This window comes from Struthio camelus, chromosome 14, assembly GCF_040807025.1.
Source record: "Struthio camelus isolate bStrCam1 chromosome 14, bStrCam1.hap1, whole genome shotgun sequence".
In the NCBI taxonomy this organism is placed as follows: Eukaryota; Metazoa; Chordata; class Aves; order Struthioniformes; family Struthionidae; genus Struthio; species Struthio camelus.
The window spans coordinates 5513827-5526285 of record NC_090955.1 but is presented as its reverse complement, the minus strand read 5'-3'; the positions used below and the strand labels follow the sequence as shown (position 1 = coordinate 5526285).

The 12459-nt window shown below is 52.0% G+C and overlaps 2 protein-coding genes across 2 annotated transcripts in view; both read right to left on the bottom strand.

The window, feature by feature from the left end:
• RYBP (RING1 and YY1 binding protein) overlaps positions 1-6896 on the bottom strand; it is a 45826-nt gene extending 38930 nt beyond the window's left edge. Inside the window, exons 1-2 of the mRNA XM_068907176.1 lie at positions 6615-6896; positions 5607-5732 (exon numbers count right to left, since the gene is read on the bottom strand). Coding sequence (XP_068763277.1) covers positions 5607-5732; positions 6615-6646 — 158 coding nt within the window. The 5' untranslated portion in view covers positions 6647-6896. The remainder of the gene's footprint in view (positions 1-5606; positions 5733-6614) is intronic.
• Positions 6765-9496, bottom strand: LOC138060992 (helicase SRCAP-like). The gene is made up of 2 exons (XM_068907449.1): positions 7213-9496; positions 6765-6800 (listed from the first exon to the last, which is right to left on the bottom strand). Exons 1-2 carry the CDS (start codon positions 9340-9342, stop codon positions 6765-6767), a joined length of 2166 nt encoding a protein of 721 aa, XP_068763550.1. The 5' UTR covers positions 9343-9496.
• Between the last annotated feature and the right edge of the window lie 2963 nt (positions 9497-12459).

Sequence of the window (12459 nt, the reverse complement as noted above, 5' to 3'; positions counted from 1 at the left end):
TGCGGTCACGGTAATGAGATCATTAATGCCAGATCCAAACAGCAGCAGAGAGCAAATAAGGACACAACTCCATTTCTTTCAAACAGAAAAAGTACAAGATACTGATCTTATGCCAGTTTATGCTCACAGCAGGATGGCAGATAATAGCTGGTCAGATTAAGTCTTACAGTCTAACTCTGTCCTGGTTTAAAAACAAAAAACAAAAAAAAAGTTTAAAATTAATCCATACCAGCAGACAGCTTATAATGGATCATTACTTTGAAGCATCTGGCTGTGACGTTTTTGGTCCAACAGTATAAATCATGAAGGCAGACTTAGCGTATTGTCAAACCACAGCCTCAGAGTTCAGGTCTTCTTGTGAACAGTCTGCATTTTCTGCTTTTAAAACACAAAATTTGCAGAAGGCTCCTCCTAATTCTTAGCTCCCATGCCATAGTGTGTTTGCCAAATTTAGTACAAGATGTCTTCATCTACAATCCAGTTAAGTGACATCTAATCACTTTCAGATAGCGCCAGTAAACAAGATAGGAGAAAAACAAAGAGCTCTAAAGAATTCCTTACATGCAGACAAATACTTTGTAAATACCTATTGTGAACCTCAGCATTCAAAAATACCTAGGCAGAACTATCCTGTTCTCATTCATTAATGACAACACAGTCCCAGAGGGGGCACGTAGCCATGATCTGGATTACCGAGCACTCCTGCAACTCCAGGCTGGTAGAGATCATGTCCCAGTACTATCCAAATGCCACTTAAGTTCAATGGAGGAAAAAAAAGAGAGGCAATTTTACCATAGTTCTAAATAACCAATAAATAAAACCAATATTCTAGAGTAAAAGCCAAACTTCACCTCCACAACCGCTTTTTCCAAAGAGTCACATACTACATTTTTATAGCTTATCCACTGAAAGGATAGCTAAAACGATAAACAAAACATATGTTAATGCAGGTCAAAGATATGCAACTTGAAAGAACTGAATGAAACCACCTTGTTCCCAGACTACACCACCACTACACACCAGAACAAGCGTTTTTAAGAACAGTCCCACAAACAGATGGCAAATAGGCTAGGCATATTCGTTCTACAGAGGTCAGGATCATGAGCCTGATTCCTCATTCCAGGAATAGCAGGACTATCTAGTGTCTATTCTGGTCAGCTCAGCTTGGATACAGAACAAGAGAATACTTTTCAATAGTGACATGGACAGTAGTTTCTGTCCTTTAAGGCACTAGCTTACATACTGCAAACATGTAAAGAACTTCTCTGGAGAACTAAGAGAGAACGAAGACCGGTATCCGAGACACCTGTTCCTCACAAGAGGAACGTTTCATTTCAAATTCATTCAAATTCATTTCAAAATTATGCTGAAGTTTCAGTTTGGCCTCCCCTCACCTTTAAGGAAAAATAAGGATGCGAAAAGAATAAAACACTAATGATGTATATTCCCTGAATACACCAAAATGAAAGACATGTTCAAATCACTCGATGGGATCTCCAAATCACTCACCTTGGGTTTACAGGTACTAGTGACAAATACAACAGAAATGCTTACTGGCAAACACACGCCTTGCATAGGACAAGTGCGCTACAGCTTGTTATTTTTACACTGAAAAGTCCTGGGGATTTTTAATTTGCATGTCAGACATCCAGTTGTTGTTCTCACACCCTCCGCTGACTCTTTTCAGTACGTTTCTCTGCAATCAAAGCGCATTCATGGTAAAGGACATGAAGCCTGGATGAGGAAAGCGCTTATCCTAAAGTTATACAGAAAACACAACCGCAGAGAAGTTCCATCACCTCCCACATTTGCCTAGATACCCAAACAGAAGACTTGAGAAAATTACAAATACCATTGCTAAACACCCGTTCTTGTCTAGGAGCATTACCTCTGTGAAATCAGGGGGTTTATTCTATTTCACAATGACGTTTTAAAGCAACCCCACTCAGACATATTCTGAGTGGCCACGCCAGGAGGCGAGAGGAAGTTACAAGATGTGCGTACGAACACAAACTACGTAAGCCAAAAGAGAAAGAAAGAGGGAGGGGAGCAACAACACCATTAAGAAAAACAAATGGAAACAGGGAACTGCAGCCTACCTTCAAATAGGAGCATACAACTCCCTGCAGTATCAGGAGGAAATACAACGCCAAGTTCTGCCCTAACATTCTTACAAAGTCCAAAGTAAACTTTCCTTCTGTGTTTGAAGAAGTAATGGATATTGGAAGGGAATGTGTGTTTGTGGAGCAAAGTTCCCAGCAGAAGTTTGAATTCAAGCCTTCTTCTGCATTCAGGAATTGATGGAGCTCTACCAGAGCAAACCACCAGAGCAGCCACAGGACACCAGTGGAAGCAGTGACTAGCACCAGTTCCCTCATCCGTTACACCAACACAAAAACGTCTAGGAAAGAAAAGCACTGTAAACCCCAGCAGCCACATTACCATTATTCACTCCCCAGCTAGCCAGTTAAACTGCCATCTCGGTGAGCTGAACGCTGCGTAGAGCATGGCTTGTGTCTTTCACAGAGGGAAGGCCTTAGAGAACTCAGAATGCTCCATACTTTGGTACACTTGCCTGAACAGAGAGGAGTAAGGTTAAACCATAAAGAAAACAAGAACAGAGCTGGGGAAAGCGAATGAGTGACATACTACGACAAATCTAGTATTAATATAATCACTACAGGTTTAATGCAATCTTCGCATGGCAATTCTGAATTCTCTTGAGATGGATTTGACCTCTTTTTTTTTTTTTTTTTTTAAAAGAGTATACCTGAAATATTTACAAACAGCCTCTTAAGGAACTATTCAGGTGCAATTTAACAGTGCAGGGTCTAGCGATTTTTTTATTTGCCGTGCCAACTGTAAAAATTGCTGTGTTTAAAGCTCCCTTAAATCTGGGGGATAGTTGAATAGAAAGGGGATAGTTGGATCCAGGAAAGCAAAACTTGTAACTGCTGCCAGTCACCCTCCTACACATCACACAAAGATTATATCAAGTCTGTAAAACATACACAGTGAGAATTAGCTAAAGTTCTAACTAGTTCACAAATCAGAGAACATTTATCAGTCAAAGTAAACTCTACAGCAAATAATTGACTTCACAGTTGAGTTAAAAAAAAAAAAAAGTAGGTCATACCAAATCTTAATAAAAAACTGGGCATACTGTAATTGCACACAGTAATTTGATGCAAAAGTTACCTCATCATATCTATGATACCTTTTTTTACTACTACTTTTTAAAACAATGGAGATAAATTTCTGATAAATGTTATCTAAGTAAATCTTAACAAGATGTGGTAGTTTTCAGTGAGGATAAGCATCATCAACTTGTCAAATTACAAGCTAAGCTGCTGATCCAGTATCTTTACAGATTTGACACAAAAACCAGAAATCATCAGAAATCATATATTTCAAGTAATAAATTATCAACCATAAGTCATTAAGTTTCATTACGTTCGTCGTGTATAAAAAAAAATTCTGAAGAATTTCCTAGCCATTGACTCGTACGTCACGTACTGTAACACTCAAAGCAATACCACATCAAAGAACTCTGACCTCTGAGATCGTCTCAACACACAAAGTTCACTTGCAACAGTCAATCACTCCTACTTTCAGTTATATTTATTCAAAAGTGATATTAATATGCAAGAAGAGATGATGGTCCATTGAATATTAAGTACTTTCTCAAATTCTGCAAACAAAAGCAATTTAAAAAGCAGTAAAAAATGAATAGAAAGCTGATGAATTAAATTAATCAAAATTAGAAGCCATTCATAAGAGCCCCTTAAAAGCTAAACAGAAGTACAATGTTCTAGACTCAAGGACCACACCTGCAAAGAAGGCTACATTTCTCAACCTGAAATCGTCAGTTGCCATCCCTCTTAAGGGCCCTTGAAGAGACAAAACATCCCACTGTCTGAACAAACGTTTTAAAACTATCATTAAAAACAAAGCAAGAACATGTGAGAGAAAGCTTCTGCTCTCAAAATGAACATCAGTATGGCGGCCAAATGAAAATGATCCAGTATGATACAAGATACGATCCATATGGACTCCTACATCTCATTAAGCCTCTCCTCCTACAAACACTTATGCACATGCTTGACATTATGCTGTGAGAACTTTCAGCAACTGCAAGACTACATACCGTAGTAGCATGGTTAAATACTAGATAAATGCAGGATTAACATGTTTTACCTGAATCCTGCAACTGGGAAACCACGAAAACAGGATCCCAGAGAAACGAACTGTCCTTTGAAGTTTTATCGCATGACTAAAGAAGACTCTGCAAAACTAATGAAGAATCAGATCTACAAGCATACGCAACACTATCATCCTGAAAGTCGCACCTCACTCAACAATATATATCAATTTTAAATAAGATAGCTAAGTTCAACACCCTAGGATACTCTGCAAAAAACATACGCATACTTGTAATCAACAGGCATCATAAAATACACAGTTAAGTACTACAGCACTATATTGCTATAGCTGATAAGAGTTTCAATGGCCCAAAAGCATGCTCCCCATCTAAAAAAGTAGGCCCTTCACATTGTTTAAAGCACTGTGCAAGTGATAACTAACCGAATATACTTCTAACCTCCTTTGTCAATCCAGTAAAGATACAGGTCGTGAAAACAGCCTGCTCATGAGAATATCTCAATACACCGTTTCACATAAAAAAGGAAAACCATGCTTTTCACAGCTGAAATCTTAAGGACTACTTCCTTGACAAAGAAAAATAACGTGACCTCAGATTTCAAACGCACAGTATTTATAGAAAGAAAATCAGAAGTCAACATTTTAGAATAAATCAGAAAAAAGGAAATAAAAAGCAGAGCACTGCATCCCTACGTTAGCACCCACTGATCTTTCCAGGCCAAACTTTCTGAATCCATTAGCTGGGAGAGTGCAAAAATATATATTTTTTTAATATTAAATTAACTGCTCTATGTCAGCTTCACCATCTTGTAAAGACTTCCACTGTTGCTCTGCACAGGGTAACCGGCAGGAAGAGACAGCTAAAGCTTTCAGAAATCCGTGCCATTCCCACATCGGGTATAAAGCCAATCCTTTTCGGATGACAAGAGACACAGACCAATGTTTCAGGGAGGGAGCTGCTGTTCTTGTGGCATCTTTAGTTTCATCTGTTTCCCTTCGCTCCCTAATCCTCAATTACTTTCAATTATGTTTCCTGTAGAAAACATTGGTAAATCTCTGCCCCAAACACAGAAAACTGTCTGCCCCGGAACAAAACTGATACAAAACTAGAACATTTCTGGCTGCTTGTAGATCCTGAAGAGGTCTTTCTTAAATTAATGACAACAACAACAACAACAACCACACAGAACAACAGAAAGATTCAGGTCCCTGCCACATTCACCAAACGCCTCGGCCAGGTCTAACTTAAGAGCTTGAGAGAGAATTTTTAAAAATCACCTTTTTTTTTGTTGCTGTTGTTGTTTTAAACGGGGACAGGAGGGACTATAACTTGCGGGGATGGGACGGGGCCGGGGAGGGGGGGATCACCCAGCGCCTGGACAGCGGTGCGAACCAACAAGTCCGGGCGAGGAGCGGGGAAGCGGGGCGGGAAGGTGCCCGCGTACCTGGTGGAGGTGCCTTTCCTGACGTCGCAGATGCTGCACTTGAAGGCTTCCGCGCTGTTCCTGAAGGTGCACACGCTACAATCCCAAAAGCCTTCGTCGGCCGCAGGTTTCGCTTGCCTTTTTGGCCTTGAGGAGGGAGAAAGAGAGCGAGAAGTGTGTGTGCGTGCGTGTTTGGGGAGGAGAAAAGCAGCAGGAGGAGGAGAGAGCAGGAGGAGGAGAGAAAGAAAACACACACACACATTAGAAACCATGTTATAAAGCCCCGAAACCCAGTGCTTTTCTGCTGCCCCGGCGCTCCCCCCCCCCTCACACACACACACCGAGAAGAGCCGCCCGGGCCGGGCCGCAGGGAGGCCGCGTCCCCCGGCGACGGGCGGCAGCGCCGGGGGGGGGGGGAGGAAGGGGAAGGGGCTCCCCCCGCGCCCTCCTTTTTCATGTCGATGGCGGGGGCGGGCGGCCGGAGTTTAAAGGCCGGGAGGGAGGCGTGTTCGCCCGCGCCAGCCTCCTCCACCTTGTTAAATCTCCCTTTGTCTGGCAGGAGCGAGTGCGAGGAGAAGCGAGTGCGTGCGCCAGCGGAGAGAGGCGCCGCCATAGCTGCTCCGGCACCAGAGCAGCCCTGGCACCGGCAGCCGGCGAGACACAAACACTTCTCCCTCCTCCTCCTCCTCCTCCTCCTGCCCTTCCACGCTCCCTCCATCTTAGCGCTCCTCGCCAGCGGCCCCCGCGCCGCGGAGTTTCTCTACCTGCCTGGCAGGCAGGCGCACACGGGCAGCTCTTCCTTCCCCCCCCCCTTCTTCCTCCTCCTCCTCCTCCTCCTCACACGCTCCCTCCATCTTAGGAGCCCCTCGCCGCCGCCCGCCCCGCGCACACAACTGCCACACAGGGGCCTAGCCGCCGCCGCCATCCGCCGCCCGGCGCCCCCCGCCGCGCCGCCTCCATCTTGTGTGCGTGTGTGAGTGGGAGTGGGAGTGAGTGTGAGTGCGCGTCCCGCCGCCCGCGGCCGCTCACCTGGTCGGGCTCTTCTTGTCGCCCATGACCATGGATCGGGGCCGCCGCCGCTGCCCTGCGCACAAAGGAAGCCGCGGAGGGAGAGGGAGGGGGACGGGACGGGACGGGACGGGACGGGGCTGCCTGGGCGCAGCAGGCTCCGGCCGCTCCTCAGCCCCCGCGCCGCCGCCGCCGCCGCTCCTGCCGCTGCCAGGCGCCGCTCCAGACTAGCAGCGCAGCGCAGCGCAGCCCGGCGCCCGCCCTCCCTCGCTCGCTCGCTCGCTCGCTCGCTCCTTCCCTCCCTCCCTCCCTCCCCGCGCCGCGCCGCTCGGGCGGGCGGAGCTCGCCGCCGCCGCCGCCAATGGGGGCGGCCCCGCCGCCAGCGCCCGGGGCGGGAGGGGGGGGGGGGGCAGCGCCCCCGGGCGCCGCCGGGCTGGGCACGGCCACGGGGACACGCGGCCACGGGGACACGCGGGGACACGCGGGGACACACGGACACGGGGACACACACGGACACGGGGACACGCGGGGACACGGGGACACACACGGACACGGGGGGACACGGACACGGAGACACACGGGGACACCGACACGGGGACGCACGGACACGGAGACACACGGGGACACGGGGACACCGACACGGGGACACACGGACACGGGGGGACACGGAAACGGAGACACACGGGGACACGGGGACACCGACACGGGGACGCACGGACACGGAGACACACGGGGACACGGGGACACCGACACCGGGACACACGGACACGGGGGGACACGGGGACACACACGGACACACGGCCACGGGGACACACGGAAACGGAGACACACGGGGACACGGGGACACCGACACGGGGACGCACGGACACGGAGACACACGGGGACACGGGGACACCGACACGGGGACACACGGACACGGGGGGACACGGGGGCACACACGGACACAGGGACACACGGCCACGGGGACACACGGAGACACACGGGGACACGGGGACACAGACACGGGGACGCACGGACACGGAGACACACGGGGACACGGGGGGACACGGGAACACACACGGACACAGGGACAAACGGCCACGGGGACACACGGCCACGGACATGGGGATACACCAACACGGAGACACATGGAGACACACGGATGTGGGGACACACGGACACGGACATGGGGATACACACCGACACGGTGACACATGGAGACACACGGATGTGGGGACACACGGACACGGACATGGGGATACACACCGACACGGGGACACACAGACGTGGGGACACACGGACACAGACATGGGGATACACAGACACGGGGACACACATGGACACGGGGACACACGGACACACACAGACACACACAGACACGGAGACACCAACACGGGGACACGGGGACACACACAGCCACGGAGACACACACGGACACAGGGGGACACGGGGACACACACGGACACAGGGACACACGGATGTGGGGACACACGGCCACAGGGACACACACGGCCACGGACATCGGGATACACTGACACGGAGACACATGGAGACACACAGATGTGGGGACACACGGACATGGGGATACAGACCGACACGGGGACACACAGACACGGACGTGGGGATACACACCGACACAGGGACACATGGAGACACACGGATGTGGGGACACACGGACATGGAGATACAGACCGACACGGGGACACACAGACACGGACGTGGGGATACACACCGACACAGGGACACATGGAGACACACGGATGTGGGGACACACGGACATGGGGATACACACCGACACGGTGACACATGGAGACACACGGATGTGGGGACACACGGACACGGACATGGGGATACACACCGACACGGGGACACACAGACGTGGGGACACACGGACACAGACATGGGGATACACAGACACGGGGACACACACGGACACAGGGACACACGGACACACACAGACACACACAGACACGGAGACACCAACACGGGGACACACAGACACGGGGACACACATGGACACGGACATGGGGATACACACTGACACGGAGACACACGGAGACACACGGATGTGGGGACACACGGACACGGACATGGGGATACAGGGACACGGGGACACACAGAGACGCACAGACATGGGGATACCGGACACGGAGACACATGGCCACGGGGACACATGGACACGTACATGGGGATACACTGATGCGGAGACACATATGGACAGGAGGACACATGGGGAAACACGGACATGGGGATACACTGACACAGGGACACACGGAGATACACGGACGTGGGGACACATGGACATGGACACGGAGACACATATGGACATGGGGACATGGACATGTGCATGGGGATACACTGACACAGGGACACACGGAGACACCCATGACAAGGGGACACACGGACACGGGGACAGATGGACAAACACGGACACAGAGACACATGGACACGGAGCCACATATGGACACAGGCACATGGACATGGGGATGGACGGACACACAGACGGGCACAGAGACACATATGGAGATGGGGACACGGACACAGGGACACACGGACACAGGGACACACAGACATGCTCACACACACAGAGACACAGACGCACACAGACGCGGACACGGAGGCATGGACACGGGGACACACGGACACACACAGGGACACATGGACATAGACACACACAGAGACGGGCACGGACACACACACACAGACGCGGACACACATGGGGACACACGGACACAGACACAAACGGACACGTGCACACACAGCCACACATGAACGTGCACACACACACACACACACACAGGGACACGGACACACAGACACACGCACGGACACGGAGCCACGCAGACACCCGGGCACGCACACCCGGGCACGCACACCCGGACACGCACACCCCACCGGCAGACCGCGGGGCGTGAAGACGCGGGTTGGCCCCGCTTTCGGCCCGGAGCAGCGCCGAGTCAACCGCTCGCACCAGGGCAGAGCGGCCCGCTGCCCGTTTTCGCGCCCGGATCCCCCCCCCGGCGCCCCGCGGTCCCCGCTCCCTATTTAAGGGCCACACGTAACCCCCGTTTGCCACGGCCACCTCGCCCGCATACAAACCCCAGGGACTTTAACCCTCGCTCGTACCCGCCGCCAGCCTCCTCGGCTGCGGTTGGGGCAGCCAAAGCCTTCCAACGACGCCGCTGCGCGCAAGTCCCCAACCGATGCACCGCGGAGCAGGCGCACGCCGAGGGCAGAGTTAAGGTTGGGTAATTAGCGCACGTAGGAAGTGTCGTTTTTTCCTGTTGCATCTGCTGTTTTCCAAACGTTTCTGCTCTTTTCGACGGGAGGAGCGGCGCCGTTGGCTTAAGGAATCGGCGCGGGAACGGTGACGCCGTGAGGTTCCCCCCGGGGGCCGCCAAGCGCCGAGTCCTGCTGCGCTCGTGCCACCAGACCTTCGCTGACGTTTCCGAGCGCGAGCCTTTCGGGACAGCAGCGGCGGCCACCCTGGACAGAAACCGAGGGCTCGCCAGCGCCGAATCGGGGACTAGACCCGAGCGGGGGCTCGCTCCCGTTTTCTGCTCCAGCGCAAAAAGGCCGCCGCTGCTTGGCTGAGCTCTGCGTTGCTGCCGTAAACAAAACAAGAGCCGCTACAGGCGCAGAATAAGTTATCGTGGCGACGCTAAGGAGCTGGGGCACGTTTTTAAGAAAGCAATTTATCTCCTCGGGAAAAGTTTCAGGGTTGCTGTTTTCTTTTCGTAGCCCAACGTGTTTTCTTTCCAAAAAAACCTACTACATCCTTTATTATCAATTCCCCTGGAAACGCTCCTTCCTCAGCAAATAATGCTTTCAGAGTCACATGCTCCAAGTCTGGCAACCTCCGTATAGCGTGACTTCATTTAAGCACGTACGTGCAACGGGAGGTGATCGCTCCCGCTTTGTTAAACGCTCTTCCCGGGGCAGTTCGGTGACTGCGCCTCCGTGCCGCCGGGCGGCGAGGCCGGGAGGCTCTGCGGAGGAGCGCCGCCGCCGCGGCCACCATCCGGCGAGGAGCCTGGGGGCCGCTGCCGGGCTCGCCGCGCTGCACCGCGCCCAACTCCCTTTCCGAAACCCAATCTCGGCGCGGCCCTGGCGCCCGCCGCGGCGCTCCCGCCGGAGCCGTCCCTCGGCCCAGCGAGCGCCGCAGCTGCTCCTGCTAAGGAAACGGGCGACCGGCCAAACCCACCGCCCGGGCCTCTCCGCCCAGCAGCTGGCGAGGGATGCTCGGCGGCTCCCCCCTCCCCGGCACCCCGCTGACGGCCTCCGCCGCCCGCCGACGTCCCTGCGACCCGGGGCACCGGGAGCCCCAGGTTGTTTTCCTGCACCTGGACCGCGGGTGTAAGTGGGTTTTAAAATAAAACAGGACACTGCACACGGCCAAAGTCGGTATTTGTGCGTAGGGTTCAATGCCAAGCGCAAACATTAACTGGAGCTCCTCGGCCTCGCTGGTCACTGTGGTAAATGTGCATTTTTGTAATTTTGCATCAGATCTGTGCAACTTCTCAGAAGTGACTGCTGTCTTGAGCAGCCCAAACTCTAACCACTTGCAAACGGCTTTTCTGTGGGTCTAATAAGGAGATTGTTACCCAGGAGCGGGGATCAGGCTCAGGACGCAGGTCTCTGTGGGTTTAGCTCGCGCGGAAAGGATCAGAAGTGACGCCACCGCTCTCTGGGGCGGGAAAGTTGGGTAGCACCACATGATTAGCACCTTTTAGCAGAAGTGGGAGGAAATTAGCCGCTGAGGGTAGCGATGGCGAAGCGGCTACACCGGAGCGCGTTAACAGCCAGCGTTCACTTCCCTGCGGTCGACGTCCTGCTGGAGGCGATTAAACGTGCTTGGCCTCCCCCAGGTTTCCGAGATGGGGAGAAGAGACTGAGGGGCGGAAGCCAAAGCGGCTGTGCGAGAGCCCGCGGCCTTCGCACAAAGGAGCGCTGTGTTTGCCGGCGCACGGGAGAGCATCCTTGGCAAGGGACGCGAGAGCCTGGAAGCCGTCACCGCAAAACAAAACACCAAACCAGAAAGCACACGTTAGCTAAAGACGCTAGTGTCCAGCTGACCTCACCCTCCTCTCCTTCCAGCGCTTTCAAAGCACGGCAGTAATTCCCACTGGCTTTCGGGTGTCGATGCCAGCAAGAAGCCAGGAGGAAACTACTCTTGGAAATCTCACTTGGCACTTGACAGCATCTTTAAAAATGTGGCCGAGGCTTAGTTTGTAAGCTTTTGGGGAAAAGTGTTGCGCTAGGAGTTGTATAAACATAGAACTCGCTGATTAATGGCCCTGGTGCGCAACGGAGATGTATGCCTGCTCTTGCAAAACATACGGAAATAATGAGGGTGTCAGACTAATACAGAAACCCTGAGAGACGTTTCTGATAGTCATGGGAGAGAAACAAGTGATAAGGAAGGGTTACTGCACGCTAAGCCGTTTTCCAGCCTTCAGTAAAGACTCTGATACATTGTCAGACGGGATGTTTTTAGCTAAGCTGGCAGCGCACGAAAGGTAAAGCAGGTAAGGGAAGAACCAGGGAGAGCCACGGGGCTGGAGGAAGATCATCCGCAGAGTTCCTCAAAACACTGATTCGGGATGAACATTGCTTGATATTTTTTCATTAGTGACCCTGTTAGGAAGATGTAGGACTGTGCTGATCACTTGACATGAGAACCAGAATGTCACCTATGAAGAAGAGAATAACTTTGAGAGACAACAAAACAGAAATGGGATGAAGTACAACGTTACCCAACTTACACTGCTGGGTGCTCATAATAAAAACTTCCTGACTTAGAGCAGAAGCTCATCGGTTTGGCACCGGGAGGAAAAAGACCTGTCGCAGCGCTTTGTGCGCTGCTAGTGTGACTTAGCTCTTGAAA

What these genes read in the sequence shown, in the direction of transcription:
- LOC138060992 (XM_068907449.1), bottom strand. Translation starts at nt 9,342, where the DNA reads ATGTGTGGCTGTGTGTGCACGTGTCCGTTTGTGTCTGTGTCCGTGTGT. An exon ending in GTCGGTGTCCCCGTGTCCCC is followed by an intron (nt 6,801 to 7,212) that starts GTGTGTCTCCGT and finishes GGCGCCTGGCAG; the next exon opens with CGGCAGGAGCGGCGGCGGCG.